The sequence below is a fragment of the Grampus griseus genome (assembly GCF_964374135.1).
Source record: "Grampus griseus genome assembly, chromosome: 1".
Classification (NCBI taxonomy): domain Eukaryota; kingdom Metazoa; phylum Chordata; class Mammalia; order Artiodactyla; family Delphinidae; genus Grampus; species Grampus griseus.
This window is the reverse complement of record NC_139017.1, coordinates 72,289,061-72,316,331: the sequence shown is the minus strand read 5'-3', so window position 1 is coordinate 72,316,331 and position 27,271 is coordinate 72,289,061. Positions and strand designations below refer to the sequence as shown.

The 27,271-nt window shown below is 48.0% G+C and overlaps 1 protein-coding gene across 2 annotated transcripts in view; it reads right to left on the bottom strand.

Annotated features, from left to right (window-relative positions):
- KCNN3 (potassium calcium-activated channel subfamily N member 3) overlaps positions 1-27,271 on the bottom strand; it is a 180,702-nt gene that overhangs the window by 40,289 nt on the left and 113,142 nt on the right. For both annotated transcript variants that reach the window (XM_082650005.1, XM_082650004.1), the window contains exon 3: positions 26,742-27,160. In XM_082650005.1, coding sequence (XP_082506131.1) covers positions 26,742-27,160 — 419 coding nt within the window. The remainder of the gene's footprint in view (positions 1-26,741; positions 27,161-27,271) is intronic.

Genomic DNA, 27,271 nt, shown 5'->3' with positions numbered 1-27,271 from the left:
ATTATACTCCTCTTTGTAACATTTTCTGGGTACCTTCTCAGAGCCTAAGTCATGAAAGGTGCTCAGTAAATATTTGTGGAATGAATATGGCCTACTTGTTGCTTTTCCTGTCCCTTTGTGAAAGCGATGCTTGCTTTAGTAATTCAGTGACTCACGTTAAGGTGACTTCAGCTGTTCTCTTTGGCAGATAAACTTTTGTCAAAGTGGCTGCCAAATTCTTTGGGCTTGGAGTTGGTTCTCACTATTCATAAGGACTCAGCTTCTTGACAGTAGCTGTGACCGAGCTCTTTTCATATGGATCGTAGTGATTTAATGGCTCTAGCCATTTGTCCTGGGTCTGGTTTGTTTGTCGGGAATTTTCAGGAATCAAGCCAAGTGGATTCTTTGTCTTCACCTTCCAGTCATTCCCCAGCTTCACACAGTCAGATCCCAGCCCCCACTGAGCTGTGGAACCCCTGCTTGCTCAGTTCTCCAGTGAAAAACCCAACATGTACCTGACCTGACCCCTTGGTGGCCTTGGATCCCATTGGTGCCTCCCTCCTCAGAACAGTCCTCTTGGCATCTTCAGTGGCTTGCTCTCCTGCCTTCCTCCTGCCCTGACCATCCTTCTTGGCTTCTTCTTCTGGCCTCCTCTTCAGTGTTGCTGTGCTCCAAGCTTGCTTCACACCTTTCTTGCTTCTCTCATGCCTGCCACTGTCCTCACTGTTCCCTTCTAAATGACCCTTCAAGAAGCGGCTCAAAGCCCACCCTGACCCACCCAGCCGATGTGGGCTCTCTGTCTCTAACCCCACACCACTCAGCTTCTGCACTCTCCATTTGATGCCTACACACTGTCTTTGGTAGGAGACCACCGGTGTGGACCATGGTTAGGTGTCATGGTGGACTACCTATATTTGAATCTGGGTTTTGCTCCTTAGTATCTACATGACCTTGTCCTCAGTTTTCCTATCTGTAAAAGGGGATAATACTTGTACCAGCTCACACAGAGTTACCTTTAGGGTTAAATGAGCTAATATTTCTAAACCAGTAGAACATTGCCTGGCACATAGACACACTAAAAAATGTTGGTTATTGTTGTGCTGTTACAATCTAGTGTGTATAAGCCTGGCCTTGTCATCGCAGAAAAGATGCAGGATCTGGAGCTGAAGGACTGCCTTTCATGCCTTAATGGCTTTGTGACCTTGAACAAATTACTGTCTCAGGATCTGTTTCCTCTTTACCAAATCAGGGTATAATAATGTCTGCCCTGGCCATCTCACAAGGCTGTGGTGAGGAGCGAAATACTTGTTGAATGTATGAATGAATGATCCCATTTTGTCTTTATCACAAGCCAGCAGGACAAGGTCAGAGCGACAGGGGCTGTTTTCCCAATTTTATAATTAAACAATGAGAAGCTCAAGAGACTAACTGGCTTCCCTAACTTCTCAGAGCAAATGAGTGAAAAAACTGGCCAGAAACCCATCTTTTTTCTGATTCTAGAAATGGCTGCAGTGGGCAGGACCCAGGGTGGGGCGTGGTGGCAGCGTCTGTGGGTCTGGGCAGATGCCAGCCTGTCCTAGCAACGTGGAGCTCCTGCTTGGTCCCTGCCAGTAGGACAATGGCCAGGGGACTGTGTGTGACTGGCGAGTGAGTACCAGCTGCGATCAGGGGGTCTGAGAAGCTCTTCTTAAGGGAAGACATTTCCGTGGAGTCCTGGGTTTTACTCCCATCCCTATCTCTACTTTTGTCTTGGTTGCCAATATAATCAACTCCTAATTATCAAAGGCTCTCATCACGCAGGGGCATGTGATTCCAGCGTTGGGGAGAAAATCACCATTTCTTAAGCATATTATGAGCCTCAGTTTAGGAGGACTTGAGAAATGCTTGAGGTATATGAAAGAGTACCACTGAAATTCAAAGTTAGCTGAGGAATAAACGGCTTATTACAGTGACTTTAGAGCTACTCCGTTATTCCAGCTACAAGTGAATTCACATAAAGACCAAAAAAACCCAAAAATTCTTTCTCTTCTTAAAAACAGTCTCCCTCATAAACATCTTAAAATATAAAATAAATGGCCCTGGAGGCCCAGGGCTAACCACCAGCCTACTGGATCACATGTCTGACGACACACGCATCCATGAAGTCACTCCCTCATCTGCCTCATTCCTATAGCCAGTGTTCTATTTTTTACAAGTTGGCTTTGAATTTAGGAAAATAAGGACGTTTCCCTCCACCAGGTAATTCAAGGCAACAGCGCTGAATCTTTCCAAGGCAAACCTAAATCTAGTCTCTTGTTTCCAGCCCCAAGAACTAACAGCATGGGTACAAAGGCTCTGACTATTTTTAAAAGGGGAGAAAACCACCACCACCAAAACAGACAAGTCCAACAAACAACCAGACAGAAGCAGCTCATCCCCTTTCTGTGACTACGGTGGGTGTGCCTTTTTCTCTCAGAGGTGGTGGCATGCATGCCTCCTCTGGCAGTTTTCCTTGGAGACTTTTGCCAAATGTGGGCGAGTCGGGACATCTGGCTGGTGTCACACATCTGGATGCAACCTCTCTACAGGGAAGTCTGAACAAGAATGCCAGCTCAGCTTTTCTTGGGGTGTGTTTGTCTTCTCTTGGGTCTCTCCCTCCCTTTGTTAAGTTTTGTTTGACTTCCCCACTTCGCAAATGATACAGCATTTGAGGGAGGCCAGCTGCCATTCCTTCCACGGTCTGTTTTCTTCACAAAGAGGAGCGCTGTCAACCTCTCTGCATGGTTATTAAATTAAAAACCAGATGGTTCATCTGGCAAACCTTTCTGAGTCAGTTTCACTATTTGCAATGTTTTCTTTCTTCTTATTAAAAAATATTTCCATGTTTCCTCATTTGGAAATGTTTAATAAAATGCATGAAAATGGAGAAAAACAATATGTTTGGAAGACGCACTGTTCCCATGGGAAACATGTCTTCCACGGTCTTTGGAGGTGGCGTGGCGGAGAGGGGATGGGGGCTCAGATCCCAACCCTGCCACCTGTTAGCTGCGTGGCCTGGGTAAGGCGCTCACCTCTCCATGTCTTGGGCTTTCCTTCTGTAAAACAAGATGTAAAACCTCTCTCATGGGATGATGTAGGCGGTTAAATGAGATAATGTGAGACCCCATGCAGCGCCTGGCAGTTACTGGGGGCTCACTACATGAACTCTTTCAGTCAGCAACTGTGAGCGGGCCCCTACTATGCGCCAGACTTGGCACCTACTTCAGGGAACTTACAGTCCAGTGAAGGAGGCTGACACCAAGCAACGCCGAAAGCTGAAAAAGGCCAAGTTAGAATTGAGACGCATGCCAAGACGCAGCATGGGGTGCCCTAAGCAGGGACCTCCTCTGAGGATGCAACCTTTACACAGAGCCACCCAGGATGAGCAGGGATGAGGCTGGTGCCCAGGGGTGGGCCGGGGTGGAGGTGCTCCAGGTGGAGGGACTGCCCTGGAGAAGGCTGGGGGAACTGGGAGGATGTGGCTGGAGAGGCAGGGCGGATGAAGGATGCTCTCTCCAAGCACCAGCACTGGGCTTTGATGAGAAGAGCTGCTGGCACTGTTGGCCTCCCTGGCACCGGCTCCCTGGGCCCTTGTTTCCCTTCCTCTCCCTCCTCTGTCTGTCTTTCCATCGCCGATCTGTCTTCTCTCTCATCCTTCTTTCTCTCGTTCCCTCCTTTGAAACACCCCCCCCACCCCCCTCTATGTCTCCTCTCTCATTCCTCTTCACTGGCTCAGTCTCTTTCTCATCCTCTCCTCGTGAGCAAAGCCCCGCCGCGAGGAGAGGCAGGGGCTTCTGTCTCCAACCAAGGGGGTGACAGTTCCCGTGGGGACACCAGTCTTTCTTGGCCTCAGGCTGGTTTTGCTTATCCAGCAAACTTGTATTCTGCACCTACTGGGTGGCCATATACCAATGGCATGAGATGAAACAGCCCAGGGTCCCTGCTCCAGGAACCCCCCCCCCGCCCCCCGCAGAGTCAGACTGCCGGGATGCCAAGTGGGGAGGGCTGCACCAGGGGCAGTACCCATGTGCTTGTCCTCCCAGGGCCTGGAGACTGCAGCCCTCTGCTCTTCCGGTGACCATGTGCCTACTTGTGGTTTCAGCTGCCACCCCCAGGCCTCTGAGACCAGCCCAAACCTCCCCTCTGAGCTTCGGACCCGTGGACCCACCTGCCAACATGGGGCATATCTGGGGGGACAGCAGGTAAATTACGTTCAGCTTATCCTGGGCCCTACTCATTACCTGCCCCCTGCCTTGCGCCCGGATCCCCTCCAAACCCATCCTCTTCCTCCTGCATCTCCTATCTGTGGGCAATACCGCCACCCAGCTGCGCCAGGACACTGGGCATTGTTCTCGAACTTCCTCCACTGTCACCCCACATCCAATGAGTCCGCATGTCAATTTGGGCTCCTCTAGTTCTTCCTCTTTTTTTTTTTCCGCACCATGCGGCATGCGGGATCTTAGTTCCCCGACCGGGGATGGAACCCGTGCCCCCTGCAGCGGGAATGTGGAGTCTTCACCACTGGACCGCCAGGGAAGTCCCCCTCTAGTTCTTTCAAACCTGCCCCTCACTCGTCATCCCCGCCACCACCTCCCGGGTGGAAGTGGCATCCTACCCCATGTCCATCATGGTAGAAGTCTCCCAACTGGTCTCCTTGACTCATGGTCATCATTGTGTTCCCCTCACACTCTGCAGCCAGGGAAAGCTTTCCAAAACAGAGGACTTTCCCCCACTCAAAACCCACTAGTGGCTCCCACTGGCCTAGGGTAGGGGCATGGGTTGTTCCTCAGCCTCAGCGTGGAGACACACAAACAATCCATCCAGGACTAAGAGTGGTTGAAGAGTTGCCATCTGTGAAGGATTTATGAGATAGTTTCAAGGTTACCCCTATGATAACATCACTCTCTCAGTCTTATGTTCTTATTTGCTTTCTCCGGTGGAAAGGAAGGGCTAGGACTCCGGCTAGGCTGGTGGAAATGATTTATAAGCTGGGGCACACCCACAGCAGAAGTCAGGTATCTCAATACCATCTCTCCTGCGTCACTAGAATAAAGGAACAAAGTAAATAAACAAGGTTGGGAACTGTTGGCTGTGATAGAGGATTAAGTCCAAACTCTTTAGACTGGCCTGGCCCCTGCCTACCTCTCTAACCTTGAGTGCAGCTGCGACCTCTCACTGACACCCCCTGGCAAGCAACTGCTTATTCTCTCTCCCACCCTGTGCTCCCCCACCTCCAAGCTCTGCTTGTGCTGGTCCCTCTGGCTGGAGTCCCCTCAGGCCCAGAAAATCACCTCCTCCAGAAAGCCTTCCTGGATCAAGCACTGTCTGCAGAGCACCCTTAGCCCCAGGGTCCTCTCTGTCACCTCCTACCGCAGTATCTAATCATGTGCTTGCTCCTGGGGCTTGCCCTTCCACATGGCCCAGTGCCAGTCCCGGGGCCCCGGCACTTGGAGGAAGATCTGAGAATACGCTGAAGGGGGCAGTGAGTGAACAAGGGTCCAGTGGATGTGACTTTCAAACTTGGTCTCATCTCACTCCCCTCCACGAGCCTCTGCTTTCTCACTGCTTCTGCCTTTGGTTTTCATTCAGTTGCACCCTCCTGGGGCCTCAGTCTTCAGCCTGGGAGCTTTTTCTCTCCTGGTTGAGCCTTTTCCTGACATTAGTTACAGAGTGTGATTTGGAAGCAAAGGGGCTTCACAGCTCTTGGTGTTTTATACACAAGAATACCAGTGGTTGGGATTCTTCCCAAATATTTCCTTAGAGAACTTAGAGATGATCTATTTCTCATCTCATTTTATTTCTGGGACTAACTCTATGAGGCGGGTAGGACTGGATATATAGCCCTATTTTAAAAGATAGCAATCAGGGCTTCCCTGGTGGCACAGTGGTTAAGAAGCCGTGTGCCAATGCAGGGGACATGGGTTCGAGCCCTGGTCCGGGAAGATCCCACATGCCACGGAGCAACTAAACTCATGCGCCACAACTACTGAGTCTGCGCTCTAGAGCCCACAAACCACAACTATTGAGCCCACTTGCCACAATTACTGAAGCCCGCACGCCTAGAGCCCGTGCTCCGCAACAAGAGAAGCCACCGCAATGAGAAGCCCGTGCACCGCAACGAAGAGTAGCCCCCGCTCACCCCACAACTAGAGAAAGCCAGCGCACAGCAACCAAGTCCCAACACAGCCAAAAAAATAAATTAAAAAAACTTAAAAAGATAACAATCATCATCATTTGTCAAGTGCCAGCCATGTGCCACGTGGGCCAAACCTTTGTGTGCATTATCTTATTTAATCCTCATAATAACAAGATTTGCAGTTGTCATTTCCTGTTTTCTTGAGTTGGAAACTCAGGCTCAGCCAGATTAGGGAACTTGCACAAAATAAACATTTACCAAGTGGCGGAGCCTAAGTGTGAGCTTGGGTCTGGCGTATTCCTCAGCCCCATCTTTGACCATATTATGCCTTTGAGGAAGTGAAGGCCCAGTGAGGTTGATGGGAGAGATTACTGGAGATGCTCCCTTTCTCAGGCATCTGATCCTGGATGTGTATTACAATGAGCCAGCTTCACAAGGGAGTGAGCCAGAGCCAGGGCTGCCCTGTTCAGCACCGTAGGTTGTGTGCTGTGCAACTCCAGGGAGTGCCATTCCCGGAGCCGTCAATGCGAATGGCGCCCCCTGGAGGGCAGTGCCGCGTAGGCAGTGGTCCCGGCTAGAGCCTCAAAGGAAAGGTGTCTTTCTCCTCTCAATTATGCTTTCCAAAGAGAATTAAAGGCAGGCAGCTGCCCAAGCGCACAAATGTTGAGGAGGGCACAGAGCTGAGGTCTCACCTGGGCAGCGTCAGTGTGGGAGGGAGGGGACCGCTCTGTGACCAAGAACAAAGAGAAACAGACTGGAAGAAATACACTGGGAAGGAGTTTTCTTGTTACTGTTTCCCAGAGCAGTGGTGATTCCAGGGCAGGACGTGGGAGCTCTGGCTGGACAGCTTCCCCTGCCACTGAGAAGAGGGGGTGCCAAAGAGATGAGTAGGAAGAAGTCTAACTTAGCAGAGACAACCACCCCCATCTGGGGAGCATGGCTGCAGCGCTCTGGGGGCTTCAGGATCTCTCTGACCACAAGTAGCCTGCATGTGGAGGGCAGTTGCCTCTAACCTCTAACCTCTTTCCACATGCCTGGGCGTCCAGATGGCACACTTCCTTGGATTTCTGGGAGTGGACTTTGGCCACTTGAAGAGTGACAAAGTCTCAGGCAGGGTCTCAGGGGCTGGTCCAGGCTCGCCTGTCCCACAGCCAAACCACCCAGACCTTGGCTTATATGATTAACTGGAAGGTCCTGGAACACATCAGAAAGAAAGCTAATTCTGAAGCTCAGGACTGTGTGGAGAAGGGAATGGAGACACCCAGCACCTGCACCCCTCCAAGCGGGGGTTTCTTGCTAGAGGAACTTCTAAATCTCTGCAGCTGGCATGCCCCAAGATCTACAAGAGTAGCAGCTGGAAGGAAAGGCTCGTGTGCTGGGGCCTCCCTGCTCATCTCTGTGGGCCCAGGAGCAGAATGAAGGGATGCAGCTGGGAAAGACAGCCTGCAGCATCCAAACTCCTTTTTTCTGCCTCTTGAACTGAGAGATTCTTGCTGGGGAAAGAGAAGGAGCAAGACACAGGAGAGATGACCCATCTGGACGTTTCTTCTCATTTTCAGGACATGAAAAGGATGGTATAAAATCCCCTGCACACCAGCGGTCTCCTCATGAGCTCCGTCTGCTCCTCTGAGAAATGAGGGGGCCTGGACCCCAGCCCCATGCAACTATAACCCCCCAAACAGGACGGAGAGCTGGCCAGGTAGGCGAGTGGTCAGTGACCAAGAACAAACAGAAACAGGATGGAAGAAATACCCTGGGAGCACGTTTGATGCTTTAAGGGGCCATATTTGGAAAGACACAGATTCCCAGAGAGACTTGCCCTAAATTGACCTGATGGTGACAAGTGTCCTTACGAACACAGTGTGGCTGTGCTGAGGGGTTTTGCCTGCAGAATGGCGTTCTCCTAAGGAGCATTAACCAGAGGCCTAGGACTCCCCAGCCTCTGGGCTTTTCTAGGGAGAGGAGAGAACAGCCATGGACATACCATCAAAGACCTGGGCAGGAGGTGCTTTGCCTGTTGGGTAGGCTTTGTCTCTGGGAGTCACTGAGTCTTGGGGCTACCTTTAGCCAGACAAACCTCTTTCTTTTCAGGCGAGGAAATGGAGGCCAGAGAGGAGCATGCTGGGCCCAAGTCCATCGTACTTCTCATCACTGTGCTGCCTCTTCCTACTCTACCAGCACCCACCAGTCATGTCAGCCTGGGATGGTCAGTCCCAGGAGAAAGACCCTCAACAGGGAGCTTAGATTCTCTCCAACTTGTGTGACTCTGGACAAGTCGCTTCCCCTCTCTGGACCTTGGTTTCTTCATGTAAAATGTGAGGGTTTTTCCAGTTCTTAGGTAGGTGTTTCTACGATGACACTCTACCACCACCCACACATACACACCCTCACTCAACCTCCACCCGGTCTCTGGGAAGCATTTGGCTGGGCTGACTGCAGACACAGAAGCCAGTCATCTTCACAGACAGGAGGCCTTTTACATCCCATGGGGAACAAGATGAAGAGTTCCGCTCAAGTGGAAACCACCTAGCAGCCTCCACCCAGAGCCAGCCAGCCACCCCTTGGGCAGCTGTAGCAGGTGGCCACCAAGTTACATAGAACCTCTGATGGCTCCTCACCAAGACTTTTGACCACTGAACACCTGTGATTCCTGAAACAGAACAGGAGAGGGTGAGTTAGTGCCCCAGCTGTTATAAAAAGAGTCAGAATGGCTACACTCAGAGTCACCTGAGTCTGCCTGCCTGTCTCTCTCCCCCTCTTCCTCCCCAGCCAGCCTGGAGAGGCCCCTGGAGCCTCCTCCATCCCAGCACCCCAGCCCTGGCTCTGTTTTCCAGGATGCAGCCATCACAGAAGATGCTTGTTACATGTTGCCAGGCAACAAAATGCTTCCTGAAAACTACAACCCACCTCTGACACTTCATAGGGCTGGAAACCGGCAGATGAGAGGAGCCTCTGCCAGAACAAAGGAGAAGCGTCAGGAGGGAACACGTCGGAGCTGAGCAATTGCAGAAGCAAATCGAAAGAGCCCAGACAGTTGTATAAAGTACCAAACAGCAAACAGATGGGGAGGAAAAACTGACTCACTGAAACGAGGGAGACAGAGAGAGAGAAGGTGACGTGGAGGAGAGCCCTCCGCAGGTCAAGTCCTCGAAAGGCCTCCTTTATTTTATGTTTGGTCAAATCTGTCATGATTAGAGTTGAGGTTGTTGATAAGGAGAAGGATGGTAATGATACTGATGATGATTCCTTAGGCAAACACTTATCTATCGGCTTTTACTTGGATGAGTGATTTTATTAAACACCCTCAAGCAATGGCACGATTTTCCCCAGACTTTCCAGGAAATAACAATTATTCCCTAAAACAAAGATCTCCGCAGCCATCATCTTCACCCCCTTGCTCAAATACAGGATGATTCACTTGTTAGCTTAAGTGATCTTGGGCTCTGGAATCTCAAGCACTGAGTAGATCCGGGAGAGCCAGGCCCAGGAGATGCCCAGGCTGGAAGGCTCCCTGGCTGCCACGGGGACCTCAGAGGGAGGTCGGCACGGGAGTGTCACGGGTGGAGGACCCTCCCTCTCCAGGCAGGATCTCTGGGCCAGCAGTGAGATTCTGCCTCACATACCTCTCAAAGCCTCCATTCCCTAGTTTCTGAAATGGGAAAATTACTCCTGCCCTGCCCACCCCACAGAGTGCGGGCCCCAGAGGAGAAAGTGCATAGACTGAAAAGCTGTGAGCAAGAAGACAGTGTTCCTGACTTATTCAAAAATAATGCCTAACCTCCTACAAGTGCTGGGCATTCTAGAAAACATTCTCTTACAAACTTACCATCTGCTGGGGGAGAGGCAATTAACAAGCAACCTCACACAATGGTGGGTGAGCTACCCCACTGCCCTTGGCTTCAGTTTTTCCATCAGTGAAATGGAGATAACATCACAAAAGATTCTTGTGAGGGTTAAATGGGATGATGAATGCAAGAAGCCAGTACTTAACAAATGACGGCTCTCTTTCTCCTTCCTCAGGCTTGAGGTCATCCTTAACTAGGCTTCTGAGACCCTGGCTCAGTCTCACCAGCCCTCCAGCTTTGCCTAATTTGGCCGCAGCAACAGTCTGGCAACCTCAGGAGGGTATAGTCTAATTTCTGAAATAATGAAAAGCCTCAAGACACATTTACTCCCTAAATAAAATCCACAGTTTAAATTATAAACAAGAACAAAACAAATTAAGAATGTTGGTAACTGAGAGCAATTTCATATGCTAAACTTGACAAAATAATTACAAAGCTACTACCCAGTTAACTGTATTCACATTTACTTAACCCTTTAAGTTTGACAATACAGCTGTTTACTTTATTAATTTTGACATATACTTTCTCAGAAAATGCCTAGCCAGTCTCCAACCCCGCCTGCCCCGGCCCCCCGAAAACTGACATCATGGCATTTGAGGATGATGGGCCGTTTCTACCTGTACCCACTAACAGGAAGTGGCTTCCCACTAAAAAATGCTGTTTTTCTACAGCACCAATCACAACTTCCATCTACGTACCAGACAGCATGCCCTCAAACAAGTTATAAATTGGCCTCAGAGCGCCAACTGAAAGAAAAACTAAATTCGCTTTGCACATTTTGCTCTTTCTCCTTTGGCCCCAACACAGTCACATAAGACAACTCCCTAATTTAGCAAATATCCCAAGGGCCCTACAGCAGGCAGTCAGGGTCCCGGGGTCCCAGGCCTCTACTGCCCTATGAGTCAGGGGACAGGACAAATCACCGAGTCTCGTTGAGTCGCTATGTCCTAATCCACTAAATAGGGGGGTCTGGACTCTATGCTGCCTGCTCACTTCTTAGGGCCATTGTGCGAAGCAGAAGAGATTAAGTCCTGGATTTTATGTTTTCCCCAGCTTTTCGTTCCCTCTCTTATTTGAATTTCATACTCACCTAGGAAATAGGTAAGACAGGCTTATATTTCCAACCTACGGATCAGAAGAATGAGGCTCAGGAAAGGATCCAGTGTTCCCCAAGAACCAGCTACAGTCATAGGCACTTGTCTTATTTAATAGAGGGTAAGTGACTTGCCCAAGGTCACATAGCTGGTGAACTATTAAGCTAGGCTGTGAGCCAGGGTTTTCCGACTTCAGATGTCACCGCTTTCAATTTTGTAGGCAATAAAACCTCACATAGAAATGTGAGGTGTTATTACAATCATTGCTGGTATTACTGGAATTGAACCAAATGGGTTTTATCATGAGTTGACTATAGAAGGCCTTGGACACTAAAGCAAGGAATATGGACTTAATCTTCTAAAGGGAGCAATTGCATGTTTTTTAGGGGTAATAGAATATATCTAGTGGTAGTATAATTTGAGGCCAGAGAAGCTACTTCTATAGTCCAGTGTAAGATGACAGGGATCTGTATCAACGAGGTAGCAGGAAGAGGTGAGTTTGAGAGACATTATAGCATAAAAACCCTAGGGCTTGAGGCCTGAATAAAGGGGTGAATGGGGGTGGGCATAGGCACAAAGATAGTGAATGGTTATGAGCCTATGAAATAGTTATGGCCCAATAGTCCTTCCTCCTTCCTTCATTGTAAAAGAGCTCAGGAATGAGCAATGGCTGCCAATAATAAAGACTACATTTTTCCAGCCATGTGAGTGACCAATGAACGTGAACGGAAACGACGTGTGTCACTTCTGGGAAATGTCTTTAGGGAGAAAGAGCACACCTTACTTTGTCCCTTCCTCCCTCCTGCTGGCTAGAAGGTAGATGGGATGGCTGGAACTCTGGCAGCCTTCTTGAACTATGAGGAAGAAGCCATGTACCAAGGCCGGCAGGGCAACAAGGCAGAAGAAGCCTGGGTTCCTAATGCCATGGAGCACCATAACTGCTCTGGAGTGACCCTTTTCCAGTCTTCTTTTGCATAACAAAGAAACTTCTATTTTGCTTAAGCTGCGGTTATTTTGGGTTTCCTGTCACTTGCAGCCAAAAACTAATACTAACTGGAAAAGTTCCTGAGAAAAAGAAGACAAAAACAGAGAAGCAGAGAGAAATGAGGGGCAGCATGATGAGTTTGAACAGAGACTTGATACATGGGACATTCAGTCTTGGCCTAGTACATAGGAGGTATCCAAGAACCCTACACTGCCACCACCACCCTTCTAAGTCACCATGTCCTTTGCCCTGGCCTGTGCAATGGCCTCCTAACTCATCCTCCTAGTAGTTTCCTTGCCCACTTCCGATTTATTCTCCACAAAGTTGCCAGAGTGATATTCTTAGGATGAATGGGGTTGTATTACTCTCTGACTTGAAGCTTTCAGAGGCCTCCCACTGCACTTGCCTTCAATCCCTTAACACAGTCCCCGGAGCCCCCTCTGCAGCTCAGGCTCTGCCACAGCCCCGTCCCCGTCCACACTACCCTCCTTCCAGCTACTCCACACCCCATGCTCTTTGCCAGCTCAGGGCCTTTGTATGTTCTGTTCCCTCTTCTTGGAGAGCTCATCCCCTTGGTCTGTAAATGACTCATTCCTTCCCATCCTTCAGGTCTCAGCTGAAACATAACCTCTCTGGAGAGACCTTCCAAGCAGGTCCAAGCTGAGTAGGATTCCTCTCCAACCCCATTACTTAAAAAAAAAAAAAAAAAAAATCATTGCAACCTTGTTTCTTTTAACACCTTCAACAGTATATACCATAGATTTGAAAGTACCTACTTGTGTCTTGAGTTCTTATTGGTCTACATGGTCTTCCCTGGTAGACTATAAGCCCCATGAGGGGAAAAAAATCACGTGTGTTTTACTAAGGTATATTTAATGGCTAACTAGTGCCTAGTGAATAGTAGGGCTCAACAACTATTAACATTATTCCTACTTAGCAAGCCATTCGGAATTGAGCATTACATCTCAGGGGAAAGTCTTGACTCAACGTTTAGACTTCGGAGGTGAGGATGCACGCTTGTGAGACTGGATGCATTCTCTGGGGGCAAGCATGATAGAGAGATGCCACAGGGTGGAGAATGTCCTTTAGGAAGCAGTTCTGATGGAGAAAAGAAGGGGATGGGGAAGACCAGCATGAGATGGGTCCAGAGAGCAGAGGGTGGAGGGAGTGAGCTCAACACCGGGGCAATCCCTGTTTAAAGATCTGCAAGGACCTGAAAAAACCACTGCTTTTATCAGCGGGAAAACTAAGGCGGAGAAATGGGCTCCCAGGCCAGATCCAGAGCCCCTTGCTAAAGCTGGAAGCAGGACACGAGCCTCTTGACACTTAGAGTCCTAACTAGTTCCCCACTTGACTTAAAACCCTTTGGCCTAGGGCTTCCCTGGTGGCGCAGTGGTTGAGAGTCCGCCTGCTGATGCAGGGGACACGGGTTCGTGCCCCGGTCTGGGAGGATCCCACATGCCGCGGAGCGGCTGGGCCCGTGAGCCAAGGCCGCTGAGCCTGCGCGTCCGGAGCCTGTGCTCCGCAACAGGAGAGGCCACAGCAGTGAGAGGCCTGCGTACCGCAAAAAAAAAACCAAAAACAAACAAAACAAAAACCCTTTGGCCTAAATTCAGCTGTGGCTCTGTCAGGTGGCAGGCTGAGTGGGGTGTGGGTGCTGGTCATAGGGCGCAGGCTAAGCAGGGCCTGTGCAGTTGTACTGAGGAAATATTAACAACAGCATATGGGGCTGTAGGTGGGGACTGTCAAAAGTGCCAAACCTAAACAGAGATGTGCCCTGGGTCTCACTCCCTAATTCCCAGGTCATTATGCCTCTTTTGAGAGATGCTTGCTCTTCCCATGGGCCACTCTCAAGCTGCACTAAAAGGAGAATAATGCCGAGAAAATGGGAGGTTGCCTAATCTTTGGGGCACTGTGTTCGGTCTGGGGCCTCCAATTTGTGGGGACACTGATGACCAAAGAGGAGGGTGAGAAAGAGAGTGGAGTCTGATGGGAACTGAGTCCCGTGAGGACTGGCTGAAGGATCAGAGACCATTAGATTGAAGAAGATGAAACCTGAACTCTCAAACGTTTAAGGGGCCTTCAGCGGAAGAGGGAAGATCAGCCTGCTTCACTGGGTGCTCAGCACATGCTAAATGCTTTGCCCTGTGCTAAGCGCTTTTTGTGAATTATCCCACTTCCCGGATGTCCTAAGGCTAGCTTGCCCAAGGTCACGGCTGTAAGAGCTTGAGCGAGACCCCAAGCCCATATCCGCCTAGATGGCAATGGTTTAACCACCAGCCTATGTTGCTTGAATTTTTGTGTGGATACAGAAAACAGTTAGGACCCAAATCAGAAACTATGAGGAGTTTAACTTTAACCAATATTAGGAAGATATTTCTAAGTCAGAGCTGTCTGCAGATGGATTGAATGGTCTTTTAAAATGATGAGTTCCCTGTCCCAGAGCATGGTCAGTAGAGGCTGCATGACTCTGGCGAGATTAAGTACGTGTGCGATGTCCAAGGTAAATGGTGGAACCAGGAACCACATGGTCTTTTAACCCTGAGTTCAGGCTGTATCCAGCCTCTGCGCGCTGTGTCACTGCATGTATTGGCTCAGCTGCAACATATTTAACACTTTCAAAAGGAGTTTTACTCAGTAGGCTCTGTGCCCCCTCTATCGTAGGGGTGTTGAGCTCATCTGGCCCTTCTTAGCGTGTCTGGGCCTGTCTGGGCCAGTCTGCAGGGGTTTTGTTGGCAGGCAGCTCCTATGAGCCTCTTGGGAAAACAAAATGACCTGGTATGGTAGGTTGGTGGGTTCCCAGGGCCACTATTCCCAGGCCACCAGGGGATGTGGTTGCCAGGGAAACTCTTGGGCAGTGCACAGAGCCGGGAAGTAGACATCCAGGTGGGGTGGGAGGTAGAGGTGGGGTAGGGCTGGGGATGCTCAGTGAGGTTCCATTTGCAGTATAGCACATCTCGCCCATACTCCCTCCCAGCTCAGCCTCTGAGGGACTGGGACCAAGCCTCAGGGGACGGAGGAGCCTGTATTAAATGGAAGGAGAAAATCTCATGAAAAAATCCGCTAGCAGATATGCGATGAGAGCGGGAATGCAGGGCTCCCCATAAGATTGGGCGGCAGCAGCCATGCCCACAGTGGAGGGAGGTGGAAAGCACAGAATGGCAAGGAGGGCACACATGACGTGTCCCAGGCCACCAAACACGTGGAGAAGGCCTGTGGGGTGAGGGTCCAGTCCCTTGCTGGTGGGTGCCTGCACTGAGATGCAGGGCACCAAGGGATCACCAGGGGCAAACAAAACCACCCCAAAGTTGAAAAATGGAAAAGTTGACAGAATGTGGATTTCCTGTCTTGACTAATGTCAGCCCACAAATAGATGTGGCTGACGTGGCTTACAGGAAACCCTCCCTTTTCCTCACCTTGGCTCCCTCCAAGGATTCCCACCCTTGTAAGATTTTTGGCATTGTCTCCTCCCAGTGGTACAGCCTTTTTCAACTGGTCCTGGGGATGAGACTCAAGCCTGGGTGCCCTTAGGCATCCATGATAAGAAACAAGCAACTTCCCCCTTATACATCAAGGGTGGTACTAGCTGTGTACCATCCTTGGGGGAATCAGGAAGATGGTCATTCCAGCCCATTTCTGTAGGGCTTAATTCTCAGATCTCAGCTGAGAAAGGTTGAATGATCCTTCCCAGTTGGAGAAAGAGCCCTGTCCTTAGCTGGGTCTACCTAAGGCAAAAATCCTGGAGGCAAAAAGGCACTGGCCACCTCCCAGCAGAGAGAGTTTATGGAAACCTAGTGTTTAGTGTAACACAAGTTGGAGTAATTTGGGGATTGACTCGACTGGAAAAATGGAATGGTTTCTCAGTGCAGTGGAGTTCACTTTGCACCCACACTGTCCCAAACTAATCTTATGGGCAATTTCCTCATTTCTTGATTCTCCTTTCTAAGAAGTGTCGTTCATTACTTATAATTTGTGAATAATATATTATTTAATATAAACAAAAGTACCAAGAAACCAGTCACAAATTAACGATTTCCGTGCGTAATTGTAAAAGAGCACAAACATACTGCCAGTAAAAAAGGAAAGAATTGTTGAATCAAAAATAACAGAGAAAGAGCAAGTGGGCTGAGGTAGTAAGGATGGGGAAAAATGTAAAACATGCACATGAAATAAAAATGGGACGCTACTAGAAGCAGGAACGAGAGGCAACCTTGGGGCAGAGGACCCAGTCCAGAAGTTTATTCGTGTTGCCCTGGGCGCCGGCGCCACAGCAGGGTGAAACTGAACTCTGGCGGCGCCAGGAGCTGCCGACTGGCTCCTCCCCCGCGGCCCGCCCCTTCCCGTGAGACCCCGCCCACCGGCCCCCACCTGTTCGCGTTCCCCCGCCCGTCCCGCGCCCCCTGGCGGAGCGAGCCTCGGCCCCGCCCCCGGTACCAGCCTGCTCCCCAAAGCCTTGCCCTTGCGGGAACCACCTACCCCGCTGGCTGTTTCTCCCTATCGGACGGGGTCTTCCGCGTCGTTGCTGGGACCCCAGAGCCTGGCTCGCCTAGAGCCAGTGCTAGAGAGTTAATGCAGCCCTGCCTCGGACCACACCTCACCTGCACAACTCCACCTGCCTGGACACTGGTTCTAGGTCCTCCCATAATCATCCTGCGGCCACAGAGGGGCTGTAAGTGGCACCCCCGCCCAAGGAGAGAGGACCCCAGCCTAGGCTCACGTCATCCCCCTACCTTGTCCACTAAGGCCACTGGCAGCTAAGTCTGAAGGGGAACCCTTTAGGAAGGAACTTTTATTGAGCTTTTCTGAGAAAATTATATGTAAAAACTGAGTGAGCCGTTCAACTTCACATTCCAAGCCCTGTTGACATAAAATATGAGTTCCTGTGCAAGATGAGAAGAGGGGCTTTGTGGAGGGAGAAAAAACAAAATGCTCCCTCTTTACAGTAAAACACACACACACACACACACACATATTGCCATGCATTCTCACTGAAAATACAATAAAATGTAATGAAAAAAATCACAAGTAACATCCCACAGAAAACAACAGATGTATTTTCCAAGCATTTTCTATGCTTGTTATACATCTATGTCTTTTTAATTGGTAACATCCTATATAATACCTTTGTGTGCTCTTTTAAAAAATATTACATCACGACTATTTTCCTACATTATTATAGTCTTTGAAGGATGATTTTTTAAAATTGTTGCCTAACTACCCATCATATTGATGTGCTATGATTTATTGAACTGTTTAAACCCTGGACATTTGCTTCGTTTCTGATTCTCCACTGTTGTAGAACGCATCATGCTGAAGAATCTTGACAAAATTGATTATTCCATTAGAATAGCTTCCTAGAAGGTGAATTCCTGGGTTAAATTTATGAACTTGTAAAGGCTCCCCTGACATACTATTTAATTGTTTTCCAGAAAAATGGTGCTAATTTTCCTTCTTGCCATCAGTATGAGAGAAACAACCCATCCACTCCACCACAAACAATAACAACTTTCTTCAGCATTGAATTATATTTATTTAAATTTTTGTCAATTCTGGAGGAGAAGAAGCAATTCTCCTTGTAGTTTTAATTTGTAGTTCTTTGATTTGAGAGGCTGTGTTTTTCATTTTATTGTTTATTTGTATTTCTTCCTTGGTGGTTGTCTGTTTTTATTTTTAGCCTATTTTTTTTTTTTTTTACTGAGGAGATGAGTTTTTCTGATTGGTAACTAAGACTGCTTTGTACAATAGGGATATTTACCTCTTCTCATGTTTGCTGCAAATATTTCTCCTAGTGTAACATTTGCTTTTTAAAATAAATTTATATTTTTTGAAGGACAGAAATCCAAAACTGTATGTATAGTATAATCAGAGATACCAGTCTTTTCCTTCACATTTCTTCTCTTCTAAGATTATATGTTTAACAAGTCTCTCCCATCTCAGGACTGATTAAATATTTACTTTGTTTTCTGGAGCTTGTTCGTGGTTTCTTCTTTTACATCTGACTCTTTAATCCACCTGGAATTTTGGTGGCTGGTGAGAGGTGGGGTTCTAATTTGATTTTTCATCCAAGTATCCAATCTTCCCATTAACATTTATAGAATAATCTATTCCTTCCTAATTGGTTTTTTCCTCAAGTATTGGGTTCTCACATACTAGGATTTATTTCCGGAGTTTCCATTAGGTTTCATTGATCTGTCATTACTGATTTTTCAGTAATGCCACAGGGACTTAATTACCTTAGTTTTGTAACACATTTTAATACCTAGTGGAGAAAGTCCCCCTCAAAGGTCTTCTCTTTCAAAAAAAGTTAAGCTATTCCCTTTTATTTATTAAAACATCCTCAGGGGCTTCCTGGTGGCACAGTGGTTGAGAGTCCGCCTGCCGATGCAGGGGACATGGGTTCGTGCCCCGGTCCGGGAAGATCCCACGTGCCGCGGAGCGGCTGGGCCCGTGAGCCATGGCCGCTGGGCCTGCGCTTCCGGAGCCTGTGCTCCGCAACGGGAGAGGCCACAACAGTGAGAGGCCCGTGTACCGCAAAAAAAAAAAAAAAAAAAAAAATCCTTAGAATCAGTAGGTTTCCACCTTCAAATTTCTAATTTTGTTTGTGTTTTCTTTTTTTCTTGATTAGATTTATTAGAAATTGGTATCTTCTGGATTCACAAATTCTGTTTTTCTTTTTAAAAATTCATTAATTCCTGTCTTTGTTATAAAGCTAAATTGTTCTGAGGCTTGTTCTGTTCTTCTAATGAATTCATGCTTTTTATTTTAAATGAAAAATCTTAAGGATAGTTTTCATCTGAGAACAACTTTGGTCACATCTAAGTTTTTGTTTGTTTGCGGTACACGGGCCTCTCACCGCCGTGGCCTCTCCCGCCGCGGAGCACAGGCTCCAGACGCGCAGGCCCAGCGGCCATAGTTCACGGGCCCAGCCACTCCGCGGCATGTGGGATCCTCCCGGACCGGGGCACGAACCCGTGTCACCCGCACCGGCAGGTGGACTCCCAACCACTCGCCACCAGGGAAGCCCCTGAATTTTAATATATAGAGGTGTTGTAATTTTTCAAATAGTCTTCAATGGTAGTTTTGAATAATTCTCTTTTGACCAAGTTGTAATTGAGGAGACTGCTTTAAAAGCTCCCCCCCCCAGAGTTTCCTTTTAATTGAAGTTTATGGCCTTGTTGTTAGAGAATATGCCTGAAATTTTTTTCTGTTATTTTGAAACGTGTGGCCAAGAAGTTGATCAATTTTTGTAAATGTCGATGGATGCTTAAAAAGAAAAAGTATTATTTGTTTATAGGCTACAAAGTTCAAAATTTATCAGTCAATTAAAACATTAAAAACTCAGATCGTCTATCTCCTTATTTATTTTTGCATAAAAGTTCAGAGTTTTCCTGTGTATAATATTTTTATCCATATTAAATGGTTCCTTTGGACCATTTAATGGTTTTGGCTTTGAATTCAACTTGGTTTAAAATGAGGATTTCTACTCAATTGCCCTTTGGTTTGTACTTAACTAATAAATCTTTGCTATTCACTTATTTTTCTGGGTCCTTCTGTTTTAGGTACCTCTTTTGTAAACAGCATAAAATTAAATTTTGCTTTTAAATCCTATCTAATTAAGGGACATTGTCTTCTAATTGGGAGGTAAATTCAATTATGTTGATTGTTATAAATTTTAAGTTTGGTTTCCTCTCATCTTGTTTCAGGCTTTCTGTTTTTAAATTCTTCCTTCTTGCTTCCTTTATTTTTCTGTCTCTGATGATGTTTGTGTGTCTCATCCAGGAATGTGGAAAATGCACATTCTCAAGGTAGGGAAAAGCAAGGCTCTCAGGCACGGGGTTGGGGGTCCTGGGTCTGCTGACCCCTGGCTCCATGACCCAAGGCACATTGCGTTAACTGTAACCTCCCTGGGCCTCCATTTCCTCACGTGTAGGATGGAGATAATGATAGTCCCTGTACCTCACAGAGCTGTGGTCTGGATTAAGTGAAATAACACCTGGCTGATGCTATCGTTATCATTATTATACTTATAAAATTCTACCTGTGGTTACCTTTAGCTTTAAAAAATGATTTAAACTATATTTCTCTAATTATTAAAATTGAGAGATAAGGCTTTTAAAATTCTCTTCTACTTCAGATGATGAATTTATCATGCTTTTACTAATCCTTCCTAGACAACTTCTCTCAACTTTTTAATCTGAGAGTTAGCAACCCTCTCATTATTATGGAATTATTATTTTGTTGCATACATTTACTCTTTCCAGAATCTACTTTTTCTTTGACATTAAAATTTCATTTTACAATCATGTTTAAATGTAGTCTGGATTTCATGTTTACCTGGTTTCAATACTGTCTACCTGTCTTTCTTTCGTATAGTTCCATTATTAAGATCTTAATCGTGATTCATCCTTTGGTCAACGAACACACAAGCTCCCCAGAAAAGTGTAGGTTGTAACCTTCTGAGCCCAGAAAACTCCAAGAATGACTTTTGTTCCTCTTGTTTCCTCATGTAAATGACACGAATGCCCTAATGTCTCCTGGAATTTAGGGTTCTGAGGAAAAGTCAGCTCTGTGTTGCCTATATGCTTCTAGGATTGTTTAACCTTATGATTCAGAAAATTTTCCAGAAAAAAAATTATTTTTCCCCCTATTCTAAGTGGAAAACAGGAAACTTTTTGATATGAATAATCTTAACCTCCCCCCCACCCCCCTGGCAGGCCAATTCTGATAAAGTTTTCTTCATGTATGTCCTTGATTTTGCTTTTATCCAAATCTTTCTGGTTTCTTCCTCCAAAATAACTCTAGAGCTAGGATTTAGCCTTGATTCTGCAGCTTCCAATTCTGTCCTATTCACCCTCTTCTCTCATCTCTTTGTTCCTGTCTTCTACATTTGGAGAGAACCTTTGTTTGTCCTTCACATTCCGCATTTTAAAAAATTCAGTGCCCCAATGTGGATTTTCTTTTTGCTAAAACATTTTCATTTTCTGTGAACTCTAGGCTTCTGTGAACCAGATACATTTTCATTTCATATCTGCCCACTCTTCTCTATCATAGAGATCACATCTTCTTGCACCCTGTAAGGATGCCCAAGAATTTTCCAATGTTGCTTTCTGTTCCTCATAATTAAATGTTATTCTGCATCTTCAGAATTATTTTCCTCTTTCTTAATGCTGCACATTTGTTTCAAGGCCTCCTGTATGATTCTCCTTCCCTCCCCTCCTCAGTCTCCCCCACCCACCCCCTGCCGGGAATTCATCTTTGAATTAGGAGTGATCTATCCAGACCTGGCACCCGGCAGCAGGATTGCCCTAGGCTGCTCCTCTGCCCAGCGGGGTGCTGATTTCCCCTTTCTCCAGCTAGAGGGCAGGGTTCCAGTTCTAGCAGGCTTCATCCAATGTGACAGGATACTTTCCTATCCTTACTAACTAGTCCTCTCATTCCCCAAACCAGTGGTTTGCATCCTCTAAAGTCATGGACTCCTGCTAGTAAAAAATTTTTGAGCGTGCACCCTCCCCCTGCTATATGTATATTTATTATAAATTGTCCACATGTATTACAGTCTACCTGCATATTAAGATTAGCAAAGATTAATTTTCTTAGATAAAAATAACTATGAATAGAAACTCTGATCATTTCTTCCCGTCGTCCCAGTGGGTCACTGTGCCTGTGTTACACATTGGAGGTTGTGCCTCACATCAGAGGGCCCGTGAGAACCCATTGCTCTCAGAGCTCTTCCCGGCTCTGCCCAGCACACAAAGGCTCTATTCGGGCACCTGTGTCAACCCCGTGCTATGTGCTTCCTTCTGTAGACCTTGTCTCTGCTCCTTTCTTGGAGCTGAAGCCCCTGTCGGAGGTGGTAGGAGACTGTGAGAAGGAGACGGGGAGGAGGAGGGAACTGTTCTTGCTTCCAGCTTCCGGCCGGTGCAGACCTGGGTGTCTGGGACAGAAGCAGAAGAGACTGGAGGAAGGAAGCCTCTTTTTATCTTCCTTATGATGGGAGGAGTGGCTCTGTTTTAAGGAGAGAAAGAATGGCCACTCATTGTTTTTCTCCAGTTCCAGCAGCCAGGTCTCCAGAATCCATTTTCTCATGAAAATGCCAATATACAGACTTAGATGAAAGTTCACACCATCACCAAAGACCTGTTGATAGGCTGGAAGGCCTGAGATGCTGACACAGCCTGTGAGCAGAACTTGGAGCCTCGGGAGAGAAGAGGCCAAAGGGATTCCAGTCACGAGGGTAGGAGGTCATTTACAAAACCTGGCTCTGGATCACAAGACTCGGCCCACTCTGTCAGTGTCATGGGAGGCCCTGTCGCTCCTCCCAGGGAGATAAACAGCCACATGTGAGCTGGCAGACTTCGTTCAGGGCGTGCCAGGAAGGCCCCCTTCCTGCCTCGCTGCCTTTAGGCCTGGGGCCCCCAGGGGTCTCTCCACCAGCTCAGCTGCTTGGTGTGTGACAGCATTTAATGAGGAGGTTCCTCGGATGGGCTCTGGGAGGCCTGTGGGAGGCGGGCACGTGGCCAGGAGAATCCCAGAGAATGATGAGTGCCACACTGTCAGGCCTCGGAACCCATGATGTAATGTTTCACTGGGGTCCAAGGAAAACAAGCCTCCTGTTGACGCTGCCCTCCCGGCAACCAGGCGCTGTCCTCCCCATAGCAGGCTGTTCTGGGTAATTACTGATTCCCTCTCCCTCCTTGGAAGGAGGAAATGTGAAAAACCTTTACTGTCACATAAAAGCCAACCCCAGATATGAGAAATGTCTTTCAAAATGAGTCTTGCTGAAGAGGGATTTCCATAGCAACTTCAGAAGTGTGTGTTCACAGCTAGAGATGCATCCGGGCTGATGAAACCCACCTGGAATGTGAACAAGCCCTGCTCTGGGCATCAGCAGAGTGGAGTTTTTCTAGAGCCTGTCATGCTGCTATGTGACCTTGGGTGAGTTCTTTACTCTCTCTGCTGTCTCAGGTGACAGAATTGTCATTGATCAGGCTGAGAGAGAAAAACGGCATCTTGCCCACATTGGACAGGGCAGGTCCTTCCACCCTGGTCCGAGGCTTCAGTCCTCCAAAGCACTGCCTGCCTCCAGTTTCTGTCCGGTCTCAGGTTGAATAATTCCTATCTCAGTCTCTGCCAATCTTGCTGATTATTTGACATTGGGGAAGGACAATGCTCATGTAAGCTTGATTCTAAAAGAAATTGCTTGGTCTTTTTAAAAGAAGCACTTTGCCTGATTAGGAAAGAATATACTTACTCATAAACGCTTCCACAGTTCCATAGGTCAGATTCCTGGGAAAGAGTCACGGGGACGCTGCGATTTGAGTGCGGGAGGCTTGTTGGGGCTGCTCTCAGGATCAACACCCATGGGGCCTGAGGGACATAGGACTGGGGAGAGGGAGGGGTTGAAGTGCCACGTGATCCCTCAGGAGCCCTGGAGCCAGGAAGGCCCTGCAGAGCTGTGAGGTAAAGGGGCTGGGCCTTTCAACTCCTACACTGACAAGTCACTGGATGCTTGCTGCCCTGGGCAGGAGGCTTGATCTTAGCTGAGGCAGCTCCCTTCACCCAGGGCAATTCTGCCACAGCCGACGACTCCAGCTGAGGGAGTGAGAGCCTGGGCCGAGAGGGGGCCCCGGGGTGGCATACCTCAGCGTCCACTATGCTCGGGTATGTTTGAATTTAACATGAAGGCAGCCCTGAAGACAGGGTGATAAAATGGTTAAAAGCACAGACATCAGAGGCAGGCAAAACAGCAAGACTGGGATTTAAGTGTCAGTCTCAGTGGCTTTGAGACGCTCAGATCGGGAAAGTCGCCAGGAGAGTCTGGGCCACAGTTTCCTTGTAAGTGCAGGATTCAGCCTGGGCTGGTGAGACAAACACGAAGTTCAGAGTCAGAAGCAAGTTCAAATTCTGGCTCCATATTTTACTGGCTCTGTGACCTCGGGCTAGTTCCTTTACATCAGTTTCCTCTGCTCTAAAATGAGGACAATCACAGTGCCTCTACCACAGGGCTACTGGGAGGGCAAATGGAGATAACAGTGAAGTATTTCACACAGAACTGGCACAGGGTAAGCTCCCAAAAAACAGGGGCAATAACACCCCACGTGTTTTAATATATCTCATGTGAGATCTAAGCAGAAGCCTTTTGGTCAAAGGGCCTTTTCACAAGAGAAGGGGAAGCTTTAGGAGAACCTTTGATTTGCTCGTTGCTTCTCTGTGCCTTTGCCTTGGACTTCAGCTGGGCATGTCAGTCATCTCCGCAGACAGAGGCCCATGGTCTGACGGAGGCCAGGTCAACCCAGCCCCAGTGTGGAGGCCATGGAGTGTCATTCAGTGCCAAAGAGCGTGCAACAGAGTACTTTGCAAACTACACACTTTGAAGCACGCTCATAATCCGATAAAAAATCATCACCCAGACTTCTGACAGGTTCAATAAACAATGAAACTCACATGCTGGTACTTTGTTCCATGTTTGCGCATCTGAAAAATGGGGTAATGATACACACCAAACAGGGTCGATCTGAAGACATGGAAGATTTCAAACATCTTAAGGGGCTATGCAAATTCAATCATTATTGCTGTTAGAAGACTCAGCTTTGATCAATTAAAAAGGAAAACAGGAAGAGCATAGGTCTACATATAGTAGGAACTGGTTTGTTCTAATTATAAAAATGCAGTCACAAGATTCCCAAGAGCTATCAAGAGATCTCCGTTATTAGCAGGAATGGTCACTATCATTATCACAGTGTACACTTCATGTACGTTATCTATTTGACTCCAAAAACAAATCCTATAAAGTTGGTATTATTATCCCCAGCTTGCAGATGAGAAAACTGAGGCCCAGACTGGCACCGTATTGCTCAGCTAAGGGAACTATGAGGAGCCTGGGGTTGGAACCCAAACATATGCTTTCTCCATTGCAGAAAGAGTGTCTGCTTACCAGAGAAGATTCATGAAGCCTGGTGAGGTATGGTCCTACTCAGAGCAGGTGTTATAATGTCAGCTGCTGAGTAATGACGGGGTTCTGAATACATGGGTATCGTGGGTCCTTCAGGCTTTGTATGTGAGAAATGTCTCCCAGCATGGCACTGGCTCTCAGAGACTGACCCTGCCATGCGCAGGGGTCCCTGCCTGGCTGCAGCAGAATGGCCTCTTCATCTGACTGTGTGTCTGCGGGCCAAACATCTGAAAGAACTGTCTGCACACAGAACATTTCAAAACAGGTGGGAAATCAGGTTCAGTGAACCCCTGAGATATTGTTAGACTAACTCTCCTCCAGACTCCTTTTGCTTGTTTTATCTCTCCTGGGACACTGGTACATGGAAGATTTGACAATACAATTTTTTTTTTTTTGGCGGTACGCGGATGTCTCACTGTTGTGGCCTCTCCCGTTGCAGAGCACAGGCTCCAGACGCGCAGGCTCAGCGGCCATGGCTCACGGGCCCAGCCGCTCCGCGGCATGTAGGATCTTCCCGGACCAGGGCACGAACCCGTGTCCCCTGCATCGGCAGGCGGACTCCCAACCACTGCGCCACCAGGGAAGCCCTGACAATACAATTTTATGTGATAATGAATGAAGGGTGATCTGATTAAATTACACAGGACGCTTGACCAGGCCTCTCAGCATACTAAAAATAACCTCTCTCAAGTAAATGTATATCTACCTTCTATCTCAAGTGATCCTCACTTTAAAATGAAGACACGGAGGCCCAGAGAGGTGAAGTGACTTGCTCAAGGTCTCACGGCTACTTAGGGGCAGAATCCAGGTTTTTAACCTCAGTGTTCAGACTCCACATATGAAATCAGAGAAAATGAATATCCAGGACAAGCTTGAAAGGGAGAGGAGTCAGTAAGGGCAGCTTGGGGATGGTGGTGGAAGCAGGTAGCCACAGACCTACCCTTGAGCCTTGATGATGGCAGTTCTGAGGGGCTGGCATGATGCCCTAGAGCCCCAGATCTATATTAGGCCATATCCCCCTTCTCTCCTACTAGCCACCAGCCTCCCAAAACAATGTTTCCCAAAGTATGTTCCATCAGTGAGGTGCTTCTCAAACTTTAAGGTGCATACAAGTCACCAGTGAACTTGTTAAAATGCAAATTCTATTCAGTAGTTCCAGGGTGAGGCCTGAGATTCTGCAATCTAACAAGTTACCAGTGATGCTGATACTGCTGGTCTGTGGACCAAATTTTTGAGTAGTGAGGCATCCACAGTGCTGTACAATGAAAAGCGTTGGTGGGTGAATACTCTTGAGAAAATCTGGACTAAACAAAATTAAACCAGTTTCATTACTGCAGGACTTCTCAGAGCCTTTAAAATGCTAGCGAACATCCTTAATCTCCAAGAGGGAGAGATAATGCAGAAATTGCAAAGTGTTATATGTGAGAAAGGGGTAATGATATAACCAGAACACTTTGAGATATACTGGTTTACAAAGAACAGGAAATGAGGATTATATATGCATTTTTCCCAGCTTACCTTGGTTCCAATGTTTCAATGTTGCAGCTCATATTCAGCCCCAACCCGGTCCTCTCCTCTCCCATTTTCTCCTGAGGTGTCTGGGTACATGCCTGTTTCTTCCATCAGACCACATACATCCGGGCCCCCCCGCTCCTCCTCCCTTCCCCCATCCCAACATGGGCCGTGTGCTCAGAGGCCCTGGTCGAGTGGAGAACCCGACCCGCTGGAATACCTTTCGCAGACGCGGACGGTCCAGGCAGCGATGATCCACAGTGAGATGCTGAACACGAGGAGCACGGTGCCGGGGCAGATGGTCATGAGGGTCTTCATGACGAAGCGCGTGTTGAAGTTGATCTTGTTGAGGGCCCCGATGCTGCGGGACGAGGCGTCCGTGAAGAGCTTGCTGTGCAGTAGCATGACGCGGGCGATCAGGTACAGGCGCAGGAACATCGGGATGGACAGGATGATGTCCACGTCGGCCTCCGCCCGCGAGGGTGTGTAGGAGAAGGCCAGGCGCGCCGTCCAGAAGAACTTGTACTCGCCAGGAATGGGGTGGATGGCGCACACCAGCATCTCCAAGCTGATGTAGAGGATGCGCTCGTAGGTCATGGCTATCCGCCAGTCGTCCGCACCATTGTCGATCACGAAGAGCTGTGGGAGCAGAGAGCCTGTTAGCACAGCCAGGATGGAACCGCACAGCGGGGGCGAGGGAGGATCCGCCTCAGGGCCCTCTTTGGAGGCCTTGCCTGGGTGAAGAGAGCC